Here is a 14,618-nt window from a genome sequence, read left to right on the forward strand (position 1 = left end):
CAATTCTTGCGGCATACGACAAAAACATGGTTTCATCGAAAAAACTGCGTGGAGCTCAAAGAGAAAACGTAGGAGATGCTTTGTTAAGATGGTTCGAAATCTTGTTCAAAATGTAAAAATCTTGCATTCTTTGCACATTGTAGATAAGAAAATTGATGAACTCAATTTAAAATCAAATTGTGTTCAATCAAAAATCACAAATTTTTTTCATAAAAAGTGAAAATAAAACTAATATTTAGCGACGTAATTACTTTTTCCATCAATTTTTGCTTTATTATCTGTTAATTAGTTAATAATTTTTTAAATAACTTATGCAAAATTGCAAAGCCAATTTTCAATCATTCAACTGTCTTATGCAAAAAATATTCTTCAAAAAATTTGGATATAGTGAACCATCGGTTATAGTGGACACATTACTGAGTCCGCAGACGGTTCACTATAGCGGGGTTCGACTGTATAAGAAAATGGACATGGCTCAATATTTGTATATAAGAAAATCAATATAGCATTTACTTCTATTTTTCAAACGTCTCTCATGGAAAAAAAAATTTCAAAAAATAAATTAATGAATCCAAATAAATTCATAATGTGATATCATCCATTTGCCTAAATAATTTAGTAAATTTTTTTCAAATTAGTTATTTTTTAAAAAAAACTTCAAAAGTCATCAGCAGTTTATACAAAGTTGTAATGGGTCCTATAAATTTATAATAATGGTATTAAATTTACATTGCTATGGATTTAGATATTTAAAAAACACTTTATCACTTATGTCTGAATTCACCATGGAAACTAACCCTCATTCACAGTTCAAAACAGGCTTTACGAGAGCAACTCCAGGTTAGATTCCAAAATCTCATTTTACCACGCACGTAACTGTGTGTTAGTCGAACCCAGAGTAAACTAACTTTAACCTGAAGATTTCATCAGTTTGAGTAAACCCGGAAGCTCAGTATGAAATTTTTTATTTATTTATGTTTTCAAACCGAACACTTTTGGTGTTCGGTTTCTTTTTTTAATGTTCTATATGGTCAATTTATTACTAGATCTAACGATAATTAATTTATATCAAATAAATGCGTATTAATCAAGTCAAAATTAAATTTTCCTGAGTAAATATCTTCTATATTTCTTAAATTATTATTAGCAGTTGTTGCTGCACTTAAATAATTTTTTGCTTGAAAAAAATTGAGTCTTAAAACATATCCTGAGGCACCAAAACTAGAAGTATAATTAGTAACCATAAGATACAGTTTTTACAGAAAAAAATACCTGTGAAAAAAGAAGAAAATGACTGCTAAAGAAAAAAAAGATTGTTAAGAATTGTAATGTTGGTTTTACAAAATAAGATATCAGTAAATTAACTGACACAAAATTAGATAAATCAAAAGTATAGAACAAAAAAAAAATTTTCTTCTTTTTCTGGAATATTTCATATTAATGGAAACTCAAGTAAAGAATGCATTGTAGAAACATAAGATAATAGATGAAAAATATTCACAGAATAATTTTTGAAAAAGATTTTTTTGTCTTATCAAAACTATATACAGTAGGGAACCGATTATCCGGAACGATCGGGACCATCGCTATTCCGGATAACTGATTTTTCCGGTTTTCTGAATCGCCACAAAAAGCCGTTTTTTTCATTGTTAAACCCAACAAAAAAAATTTTTTTTTTGGAAATAATCTTAAAAAGAAGAAAAAACGACACTAATGATTATTTCCAAAGTGATGGTAAGGTAAACATCTTTCAGAAAAGAAAGACAAATCCTAAAATCTTATGAGGAAAAAAATTTTTTTTTAAAAAATGGCGGGAAAATTTATCGAATTTCGTTCCGGTTTTTTGGTTTTCCGGTTTTCTGATTTCCGGATAACGGGTTCTGTACTGTATATAAACTAGTCATAAAAATGAAAGATATACAGGTTTCATCTGCAGATATATATGATAAACTCAGTTTGAACTTTTAAAACCATTACAGAAATATGCAAGGAAACGTTGTCTTTATTTAACTAAACTTACCAGTTGTACCAGTAAATCCTGAGATAAAAGCTCGACGTCTGTCACAAGGAACAAGATATTCACTCTAAATTAAATAAAAAAAAAGAAAGAAAATAAAAAAAAACACTTAAAAGGTTAAAAAAATTTTATTTAAAAAATAGTAATCACAATAATAAATTAAAAACTGTAGTAATTCATATGATGAAAATATGTTAAAATTATAAGTATACTAATTACTGTTATCTTATCTCTCAAAACAAATTTTCATTATGTTTAAATTACTCACACGTTAAAAAATAATATGATTAAAGTCTTTAATTATTATGTATATTCACAAATGTAAAGTCGTTAATGATTAAATATTTAAAGGGTAATGCTATTCTAAAAAAATTTCTACTAAATTATTACAAAGAATAAGGATATAAAATTATCATAACTGGGACAAAATTTTGTGGACGGAGTGTCTTAAATTAGACTGACGGTTTTTAAAAATCAATAACAGGAAAATGATTAAGGTTTATAAACAATGTTTGCAGTAAATTTATGTGTTCGTGCATACATTTTTCCTCCTAGAGAACCTGCTTTAAATTTAAAAGTTTCTCAGCACACGGCACTGACTATAAGTCCTAAAGATGTAAATAATTTTTTTTTAAATGAAAATCACATTAAAATATTCTTAAAATGTACAGCATCACCTATCACAAGTCATCATTAGAGAACAAAATTATTATATATTAAAGCAAAACAGTAGAAGGGACTAACAATCACTTACCTCTACAGGAAAACTTATGAACTAAAATCAAGATCTCTGGGAGAAAAAGTTATGCCTTATCAGATATATTTGCTGCAAGAATTGTTTTTCTACTTTATTTTTTAATGTTTTACTGCAATAAATATTTTAAAACTGTTAGACTAATTTGAGATACCAAATAACTCATTTGTGCAAAAAAACCTAGTCCTACACATTATGAAACAAAATTTTAAGATACCCACTCAATAAGCAATTAAAAAAAGCTTGCATATGGAAATCAAAACTCTTTTTGATTTTGATTGAGAAACAAAGTTGATTTTTAGTACATTAATTTAGAAACAACAGATAGAAGTAATAAAGTTCAAATAAAGTATTATAATAATATTCTGGGTTAAAAATTTCAAGATAATTTATACATAAAAATCAGTTTAGGAAAAATATATTTGGACAAAAGTAGATTTGATATCATTAACAATAAGATTTTAAATAAATATATTATGCTCATTTTTATATAATATGCACACTTGATAACATATTCCATAAAACATAAACTGAAAAACACTGTTTTAAGTGTCAGTGAAATATGTGTTTTCTTATGCTCTTACAACAATATTTTTTATTATAGGTAGGATAACTTTGGGTCAAAATTTAAATGGATATGTGGCTTCTATAGTTTATAGCTCTGGATTAATTTGTAGGCGGCGGTCAGGGAAACATCCCTGAGGATGATTCAAAGCCATGCCATCACAATTTTGATCCTCTACAGAAGTGATGCCCCCCCCCCCTCATTTCAGTAGGCCGACATTATAACTTGAAAGCTAAGTCGAGCACTTTACAGTAGAACAATTTAACATTTACCAATACCGCACACCCTCAGTCCCTACGCAGACTGATCCAAGTGGTCACCCACCCGCACACTGTCCACACCCAGTGATACTTGACTTTGGTGATCTGCTGGGAACTGTGTCTTAACGATCAGTCCACTGCGGGACTTGATTAATTTAATGATTAAAAAGATGCATATAGTTTAATTGTTAGAGTTTTTCAGAAATATATTCAAAATACAGAAAACAGACAGTCGACTTTGGGTAAAGAGATCCTGGTTTACTCAACATCATGAGAAAGTTACGATTGAGGATGCCAAAAGATACTCTAAGAAAATTCCAACATCCTAAATTTCCTTTACAAGAAGTCAATCAAAAATAATGTGAAAACTCTCATCAAACTCATGATACAAATAACTGAAATTCAGAAATAATTGAAACCTCATGATAAAAAATTTTGCAATAATACCTGATGTAATGAAATAAAAATACCTGATGAGCATCTGTACATGGAATGATATATGCTTGCAGTGGTTCTGAAACATAACTAGAAATTTTGAAAAGAGCTCTCATTCTTTTCAATAATACACCAGTATTTTTCATTGCCATATCTAAAGGTTCAGATGTTGATGCATCTAAGAAAAGAACAGTTACAGTTTACAACAAAAAAAGAAGTGTGACTGTATTTATTTGAAATGGTAAATATTTATAAAAATATTTAACAAAAAAATGACACAATATTAGCTGATAAGTTTTGTTTATCAATTAAATATTGGCAATTTTCAAACACACCTGTATTTCAGAGTCTGATATCAAAAATTATGTTGAAATGGCAATCAGAAAGGTTGTCAAATACAATTATCTTATAATTTGATGTAACATAAACAGTTCTTCAGTTCTAGAACAAATTAATGGGTGATCCATTCTCAAAATCTGTTCTATATATTCATTCTCCATTAAAGATTTAAATGTTAAGAATTTTTTTTTAATTCACAAGCGTGCATTTCTTTCTATATAAATACAGTAGAAAATCTTTATAGCACAATCTTTCAAACCCGGAGCTTTGTGTCCTATGGAATTTTGAGTTATATAGATCATTTCACTTATCTTTAAACTTACCTTACTAAATAAAGCAATAGTAGTCAGAAAGATACGAATAGTAAAATGCTTTATAATAATTTTCAGACGCAATTAAGTATTTATTATTTATAAAAATTTTATAAAAAATAAAAATTTGAATTTTTTTGCAGCATTAGAACTAGGATCAAACAAATTAATTAATCCAAATTAAAAAACACTATTTGGTAAACCTTGTAATGAAAACTTTATTTTTTATACATCATAATTTAGATATCAATTTTGATAATAGTGTTGAAAATGTTAAAGGTCATACTAAATCTGAATTAAAACAATTAAAGATAGCAGAATGGAGACCACATAATAAAAATTACAGAATAGATGTTTAATATTACTCTGCAGGTAATAAAACTAGCTTAAGAACAAACAATCAAGCTAAAGAGTATTGTGATAAAAACCATATAGAGTAGGATTAACATAAACTGATGCGTAACCTGGGATTTCAGCTAATTGGATGGGATCCTTGCCATCTCAAATTAGCTGAAACTGAAAATTTAGCACCTTCATTGCTCATTTTATGCCAGTGCACAATTCTACCATCATCAAACTTTAGCAAATAGTTTCGCAGTTTTCATTATACCTTTTGCTCAGCAACCAAAAAAAATTTATGAAAATCCAAAAGGTTAAATAGAATAAGTACAGTAATTTACAGTAGATACGGCGCATCGCTGTGCCTGCCAAAAAATTTTTAATAATTTCAATTATAATATAGGCTGCACAACCGTAAAGGCTGCACTTTCATTTTTATTCACTACCAAACAAAAAAGTATGAAACATCATCAGATTTACTCAATTATATTGATAAGAAGTATTACATATAAATCTGATTACAGTTCTCTTTCCAAATACATAATTAAAGTTTGAATTTAAATAAAAGTTATTCATAGTTAAAAGAAAGAAGGTAACATCTTTATAAATAGGGAATAGTGGGCACCACATCGATTCTTAATAAATACCACATGCGTGAAATTACACTTAAAAAATAATAATCTGTAAACCATAAAATTTATACCTAAAAAAGTTATTACTGAAAAATCTTTTTTTATAGACACTTATTAGAAAAAGAAAGAATTGAGAATGATACTTACTTACAGAAGAAACATATATAACCAACCTCAATCATAAGTGGAGAATGTGGAAACGATAAACTAATCACAATAAAAATGAATCACCATCTTTTCATTTATTTTACAATATTCCCGATCTTACATTGAATCAAATCTATCAAAATCAGATTGTTTACTTTCAGAACAAAACAAACGTTGTAATTCATCATCCAGTTAATTATCCTATGTAATCTTTGTCATGTTACATCAAACAAGGAACATCTCCCACTTAAATCCAGTCCAGCCTCTTAAAATCCGGATGTTATTGTGGCTATCTTTCCTGTGGCAGAATTGCGGCATTTCAGCAACATTGGTGCATAACGTTGCAGAAAGATTTTTCATTTGGGAAGGGGAAAATTTTGGATTTTTTTTCTACATAACTTTTCAAAAAATGTTTTTTTCCTCTGCAGAATTTTCTTCCAAGATGTCTTTATTGCGCATAGCGAAAAAAGAAATTATCATGATTTTTCCAATCTCATTTGAGATTTCAAAAAAATTCGGCAATGGCTGGCTTCAGCTAAAATTTCAAATTAATGTAAAATAAAAAAAATTCAAAAATTGAGAAGGTTTAAAAAGATAATTTGCTCTAGAAATGATGATCTTTCTTTCATTATTTTTTTCTTTAAACAACACCATATTTTACATACTTATTTGAGTATCTCTTTTTTAATGAGTTATATTCGCGTGATTCGTGATCTACGTTTTGGGAATTAATCTACGGATTTTGAGATTTTTAATTTATGTTTGAATTTTAATTTAATATCGTTTAATTTATCAACGAATTTTAATTTGTGTAAAGATTTACGAAATTCAAAAGAGGAAATAATTAGTGCACTTTTCTGCCTACAAAATGTGAGAATATCGCCTATTTTATTAGAATTAAAAAAATATTATTTTTACAATTAAAATGTTTTATATATTTTTATTCTATACTTTCTTATGTAAACACAACATTTCTGTTACTTTAAATTAATAATTGTTATAATTAAAAGTATCTTAAGACAAAATATCAGTGCTCGGGAAGTTTGTCGCAGAAAAAATTCTGCCACAGGGGTTATTTTTACCTTTTCCCTGGTGTTTGATTTCCATTTGACTTCTTCATAAGGCTCATTGCGCATTTTTCCACTTTTAGTGTATCTATGCAACCCATCTTTCATCATTTTCCCCACTGACTACACATTTCAACCTTAAATGAATGATTTATCCCTAAATCAAGGGGTTGAAATTTTTTCGTCACGTCTTTTCGTAGTAAACCCTTGCTTTGAAGAAAAGCACTTAACGCAGAGGGCAACAGCAGACGATTAAACACTCCAAGACAAAAAAAGACCGACTAACAAATAAGCTTCTGTTATATACAACTATTGCTCTGTACTCATGGGGAAAAAAAAGACATTTCTAACCAATGTTTGCTGTTTAGAACAGAAACTTCTGAAAATTATCTCAAACTTGTTTGAAGTAATAAAGGAAATAAAAATCTTGGTAACTTTTTCACTTGAGACAGGATACTCATTTTTTTCCAAAACTCTATCAAATATAAGAAAATTTGTTTTTCAAGCCAATTTAAAAGAATGTGCCATTTAATGAATCATTTGTAGATAGACTGATTGTGGCCATGGATATTTTGCTCTCACCTGAATGGGTCGGTGCCAAGACGCACACTTTAAGCACCCCTGGTATAAAATATTATTTGAGATTTCTTTGACTTATTATCATCGCTAATAAAGGTTCCTTAAAAACTTCATTAAAATTAAGTTTTAACTGCATGAATATTTAAATCCAATCAACTAACAAATTTATAAGAAAATAATTCAACATGAGTGTTATCCTAGGCATAGCATTTCCAATGAACAAAATAAAGAAATGCAAGTTGGAAAAACTGCTCAATCAATCTTGACAGCTAAGCTTGTGCGTTACTGGTTTGTCCCCACATTTCCCTCCTCTGTTTGACCATAAATTGGCCACACCCAGTTAACATTGAAACTACCATGTGGAGTACAAAATGAATTATATTTATTCGATTCAGTAATTTTTTATTTTGCCACTTTTTCATTAGCTATTAACTGCTAATTTGTTTTTTTTTAATAGTTAGCTGTTTTTTTCTAGTTGTTTGCTTGTTTTTTTTTATCGTTATTAGTTTTCAGCTTGTTTTTTCTTGTTATTCATTGTTAGTTTCTTAGCATTAATTGTTACTTTTTTTTTTTAGTTCCTTGTTAGCTTTTTGTTTCTTTCTTGCGAGGTAAGTGTCTTTTGTTAAAACAAAATGTTATCTAAACGAAAAAACGAAAACTATGATCTCGCTCCGAAGAAGAAAGGATTATTTCTTCTTCAGAAGATTCGGATTATTTCTTCTTCAGAAGATTCGGATTATTTCTTCTTGATTATATTATATTGATTATTATCTTAATTAATAAAATTTCTTAAGATGGGTCAGTTTTAAATTCACCCCATAATAATCTACAATCGAAACTTGACTAAATTTATTGGTTTTTCTGAAATTAACAGTGTAATTGAATTATAGTAATATTTGGGAGCCATATTTGATTTTCCGAAAGAGATCCGAAGTGCGGCATTTCGCCAGTCCCGTGAGTGTCGGATTTAGGGTCCTATTACCTCCTTTTCTGTTCGCTCCAATTACAAATGCCAAGGCGCTAAGTAGATTTCTAGCTTGCGATTTTTCTTAAAGCAGGGGGTGAATACAAGATGCATACCTTTTAAATTTTCTCCTTATGCGATGTTTTCTTAAAATTATTATTTCGTTAATTTATTTTCTTACAGGCTGCTGCCGAAAGTTTGCTAAGAATTGGCAATGTTCAGCAGCAGAGCGCGATACGGGTGAATATTTCGTCGACTTCGTCATAAAATTTTTTTTAACAGTCTTTCTCTCAGAAAATTTTTTCATCTTAAATAACTTTCATTGACAAATTTTTTTGCTACTAAAAAATATTTCGTCGGAAGCGCCGCATGTAGGAAAAAAACAACTTTCTTTCATAGCGCCGCGGCGCTTTCACCGAAAAATACGGTACATCAAAAATTCAAATTTGTAAGTCAATCTAATTCTCCAAGTCAACTATTCAAAAATCTGCATTTTTATTAGAAGAAAAGGGGATATTCTGTAGATACGCTAAAATCAGGAATATCAAGACAAAAAGCAGAAAATCAGGACAGAATATTTTGCATCAAAATCAGAAATATAAGGATAGCTACAAGTCCTGAATTATATTTGTAAACTTTTATTAACTGTAAAAACAATTCTCAAAGTATTTTTAAATAAAAAAAAAATCTGATTTAAACCAAATAAATCACAAGGCCTGTTCTCTCAGACTTTCAAGCTATTTTGAACAAATTAAATTTTTTAAAAAAATTAGTCTATTGGGAGTTAAACATGTCTGAATATGAAATTTTTTATATTGAGTATGATAAAAGAAAGAGATCTTTCATCAGGATTACTCAGGAATGCAAAAAATAAATAATAACTAAACATCTCACTTTTATTTTTGCAATTTTTAAGAAAATATTTTAAGCAAATTAAAGAACTTACTTCAGCTTCTAACTTTCCTTCTCATTGCACAGGACATTAAGGAAACATACATGCAAAACAGTCACTTCCAATGATGTGCAGCCAGCAACACAATAAGAATTATCAAGCAAGTTGCATGCGCCAAAATGGAGAAGTGAATCAACTAGCAAGGCAACCAACTGAACTAAAGCAATTTCAGCTAACACTAAAAAATTGTAAATAAAAAGCAAGAATAGTCTATCTAAAACTAAAAAAAAAAAAAAAAATGAAAATATAAAATAAGAAAATTATAAAGAAATGAATTGTGGGAATTAGTGAATAATATTACTATTAATAAACATCCAGTCATCTTCAGGAGTCAATTCTCGGAATGGAACTAGAGCTGGCATTCTTCTATTCTGAGAATGTTCCACAGCTTTGATAGCTGACAATGAAGGTACAATATCAGTAAGTGTAGTCATTTGAGGATTTACAGCTAAATATTTTAGAGTCTCAGTGAATAATGTAGGAAGTGGGGTAATTTCTTCTTGAGAGCGAAGTTTTAAATCTGATACAACTTGATCCACTTTATTGCGCCATGCATCAGGAGGATGGTTGTGTTTATTATTAGCTTTTTTTATTCGACTATAAACAGTTACAGCTCGACCAGGACATTGTCGATCCCTTGCACATCTCCAATAAACGGTGCCTTCTTTACCATCACGAACTTTGTTATAACGATGTCCTTCATATAATAGAGCAATTCCACCTCTTTGAGTAGCAACATATTGGCACTCCATTCTAAAAAGATAAACAATTTTCATTTTCAAAATTGCCAGACTTTACTTTCTTTTAAAGCTATCTCAATATAATAAAATACTTCACAAAAAAAGTCAGCGCAACAGCCCCTTGCAGGCCTTGGCAGCCTCAACAGCTAACAAATGCCAGCGCCTCCTGTCGATGGCAAACTCCCTTCTTATTTCTAATCTTTAGGGGTTTCAAATTATTTTAGATGCAGGGTGGCCACTCAAATCTGGTTTCAAATTTCCCTGATTTTTATAGGTTTTCCAGGTAAAAATCTTAAAATTTCCAGGTTCGCGTGGTTTTCAAAAACCAAGAAAAAATATTTTATTATTAAGTCTTTTATTTAAAATGTAATTTTTTTCACTTATAATCTTGACAAAAATCATTAGGATTAATCAAGATAAATAATTAGTTTGGAAATACCAGCAAACAAACTACTTGAATTTTTTCAATGCTTTTACCTATTATGACATAATGCGAAGTAGATTGAAAATAAAAATAAAACACTTAAAAACAAATTAAAGAATTTTTTATATTATTAAAAAATTTTATATTCTGCACCTAATAAGATTTTTAATTAAAAAAACTTTATCCTCCCAAATTTTTATATTCGTTCCCCTATTTCAATGCATGAATGGAACATCTATATTAAATGAGTAGTAATTATCAATACACAACAATAATTTAAAAGAAATTTATTTAATTATTATAAGTAATATCATTAATTTACCATTGATTTCAATCTATAGCAATCTGTTTTACACAAAATCTGTATACACTTTTAAATCTTAAGAACTAAGTTACTTTCAAGTATAAAATTTTTTTAAAATTTCTATGGAGAAAGAATATTTGGGACTTTGGGTTACTGGTTTAATTTCTTACGAATTTAATTAGATTCCAAACTTCAGGAAAAGTCCACAAGTTGGCTTTTAGTTTAATTATTGTTCTTACTTGGAAAATTATTACACTGAAAATGAATTATTTTAAATTCACAAATACAAAAGTTATGCATAACACTTTACAATATTTAACTTAAGTTTTTAAAACTTTATATTTCTTATTTTAGTTTTTCTATTTCCTTATCTACAATATTTAGTTCTTTAAAAGTTTCTGCTTCTATCTTCAGCTTTTTAGCTTCCAGTTCTTTCAATTCCTGCTGTTTTCTTTTTCTTTCCCTTGTTTTTTGAACTTTTGTTTTTTCTAATTCTTTTTCTCTTTTCAGATAATCAACATTTAATGCATGTGCATTTCGAGCAGCATGAATCATGCCTTTACTGATTTCAAATGTTGCAACATCCTCATCACCTTGCAACGTATCATATACTTGCCGCAATGCAACCAAACTTAATTCAGATTGGTTTTCAATAATACATTCTTTATTTATCGAAAATCCTCTTTCTATATTTGCATTTCCATGCGAAAGGATCAGAATAAATTCCACAATTTTTTGTAATTCCATTGAAGACTGCATCATTGACAGAATGTCTACCCAATGATTATCTAATCTTCTTTCCAGAGTATAACTTTCCATCTTCTGAATAATAAACGTATTTGAACACATTTTTCTAAATTCTGCATCAACCTTATCAGCAGTGTTACCTGAAATCCAATTATTTTTCATAAGAATTTCCATGCATAATGATAGACGTTTATATATTAAACTTTTGTTAAGGAAGACAGAAGGATCTAATATAGAAATGGCTCTTGTCAATTTGCATTTCAGTGGTGATCATTCTATCAACTTCTGTAATAATTTTCTTAAAGCAGAACATTCTTTTTTAAATTTAAATAGCATTAAATCTGAGAAATTTTTTACATTTTTTTCAAAGCAGCTTTAACTTTATAGTTAAACTTTATATTCTCTAAAGGTTTGAGATTTTCGTCAGTTTCTAAATCAACCTTTGTTATTGATACCTTTTTAAGAACATCTTCCTTAATGAATTTATGAGCAAGATTTAATAATAGTATTTCTAAGTCATTTTGTAGAAATGATGCTAATGGTGCATTATCTTGAAAAGTGGTCAATAAAGGTTCTACTTCTTGAGCTAAACACTTCACAAAAATTAATTTACACTCCATTAGATGATCTTTTGTAGCTTTCATTACCGTTTCAAAACTTCTACATGGAGGGATTTTTTTGTTAGACATAGCGCATTCGACGTACTTGGTGATGTTTGGCAAAATTTCAATTGCACGTGACAGAACATCTACATTTTCTACCCATCGAACAGTACAAAATTTCTTAGGGAATATTTTGCTCCCTGTGTAACTGATATAATCGGCTCTACGTGCAGGGACATCTTTAAACAAATTATATATAGCTCTTAAGAATTCTGTAATTCCCCAATCAGTTATTTTCACAGCAGCTTTAAAGCCACAATGAACTGAATGGAGCTCACAACTTCCAAGTTCTAAAATAACAGGGTCTATGGGTGAAGACTTTAAATCATCCCGCAAAATTTTTAAGAATTTTAAATTTACATTTGATCCATTTATTGACACTTGGACAACTTTTTTTAAGTCAATTTCAGATAATCCTGCCAAGAATGATTTTAAAATATCAGTTTTTAAGATAGGGTCCAAGACCATGTGTTATGGTGCATGCAATTTTGGTTTTTCCTAAGTGCATTTTGTCAGCAAGTTTGCTATCTGAAAATAGCACTTTACAGAATTTCAGCTGTCTTGATGCTGTTCGAAAGGATAAGTGTTCCTTTACAGTTAAGAGGCACCAAAGTATTTCAGCTTTAGTAACTGAGTCAGGTATTAAAAATTTTGCAACACTTTGATTTTCACATTTTTTTTGCTCTAAATTTTTTAATTCTAATTGGTCACTTGCATCAAAAGCATTTGCTTCTTCTATTGTTATGCAGGATGAATTATTTTCAGAATTTTTCTGACTCATTGAGAAAAAATCTTTCACTTTAAGAGAGGATGAAGCTTTAACAGCTTCATCATGCTTCTTTCCTTTTGTGTGACTAAGCACAGCTTGCTTCCCCATGTTGCTGAGATTAAATGATGATTTGCAAAGTTTGCAATATGCTGTAAATTTATCAGGCATAGCTTCCAACCATGAGGAAAATGCATCATCTAAAAGCCAGGCTTTTTGAAATGTACATTTCATATTGCATTAAAAATTCAGCAATCTGGAAATAAGAGGAAATTTTATATATTTTAGATTATAAAATATGTATAGATGACAAAGCAAAAGTACACAATGATTCCTTGTGAGATTTACATTAGATGTAAGAGTTTTAAAGATTTACCCTACTTTAAGATTTTCTTAGGGATAGCATTTTTGTCTTTTTTTTTAAATAAAATCATACAAAATTAGTTGAAAATGATTATATTATAATAGATTAAAACACACAGAAATACTGGTATACGAAACTATAGACAAATAGACTTTCTCCTTGTTTGATAAGGAGAGCAAAATAATTAAGCAAAATATTAAATTTTAGATTTTACTTTCTATACTAATTCAGGAATATATATATATTTAAAATTAAGATATATATCTATATATATATTTAGAATTAAGATTTATTAAAAAATTATGTCTCATTAAAACAATCTATTCAAGAAAAATATTCATTTGGAAAGATTTATATAATAATCATAATTTGAACTTTTACAATCACTAATACAACAAAAACCTAAAAAATTGAAATTGCTTAAGCTGGAATGCAAAAAAAACAAATTTTAGCTTTTTTTTAAAGAGAAAAAATAGATAAAATAAAATGGTTAAAAACATATTTTAGCTTTCTTTTTTTTAAGTAAAATTTTCAATGTAACTGACTAGTATAGTTTAGATTAGGGATGTAACAAATAATGATTTGGCCGATCAACAAATATTTAGCGGATGCAACATTTTTCAAAAATAAAACAATAAATATTATTTATAAATAAATTTAATCATTATTATCAACCTTCAATGAGATAACTAGTTCATTAATAATATCAAAATTAAATAAAATATAAAAGTAGTCTACGAAAAAAACGAAAGCTATCATTAAAAATGTTCATTTATCTCAGAAAATCATCTGAATTACGATTGGCAATTAACTTTGCTCGCACCTCTTATGAAATAATAGTAACTATCATTTTAACGTGACTGAAAGGGTAAATAAGACTAAGGGAATTTACTAAGCAATATTATAAAAAAAAAAGAAGAAAAAATTTATTTTTAATATGTTCTTAGGCGTAAAAAAATAATAAAAATACCAAAATAATCTGCGTATGATTGAAGTGAAATCGCATTAAAAAATGTTGGAAAATTTTTAGAAAAAAAAACCTATATACAGTTAAAACGTAATATTTTAACATCGATAAAAAAAAATAATTATGGGAAAGATAAGCACCAGAAGATTACGAAACTTAATTAAGCAATACTAATTTAAAAAGGAAATTATTAAAATAAATATATATTTAAGACCAATTATCAAACTAAAAAAAGAAACTAACAAATAAATACACAATCCATATTTAATTAAAATTAACCTAA

The 14,618-nt window shown here is 28.4% G+C and overlaps 1 protein-coding gene across 2 annotated transcripts in view; it reads right to left on the minus strand.

Moving 5' to 3' along the window:
- The window catches only part of LOC107454822 (xaa-Pro aminopeptidase 1), a 138,090-nt gene that overhangs the window by 110,694 nt on the left and 12,778 nt on the right, over positions 1–14,618 (minus strand). Inside the window, exons 5-7 of one of the 2 annotated variants that reach the window (XM_071187627.1) lie at positions 9,663–10,114; positions 4,067–4,209; positions 2,021–2,084 (exon numbers count right to left, since the gene is read on the minus strand). In XM_071187627.1, the coding sequence (XP_071043728.1) occupies positions 2,021–2,084; positions 4,067–4,209; positions 9,663–10,114 (659 nt within the window). Of the gene's footprint in view, positions 1–2,020; positions 2,085–4,066; positions 4,210–9,355; positions 9,496–9,662; positions 10,115–14,618 lie in introns of those variants that run through there. The other variant, XM_016072127.3, reaches the window with a different exon arrangement.

Source organism: Parasteatoda tepidariorum, chromosome X1, assembly GCF_043381705.1.
Source record: "Parasteatoda tepidariorum isolate YZ-2023 chromosome X1, CAS_Ptep_4.0, whole genome shotgun sequence".
Classification (NCBI taxonomy): domain Eukaryota; kingdom Metazoa; phylum Arthropoda; class Arachnida; order Araneae; family Theridiidae; genus Parasteatoda; species Parasteatoda tepidariorum.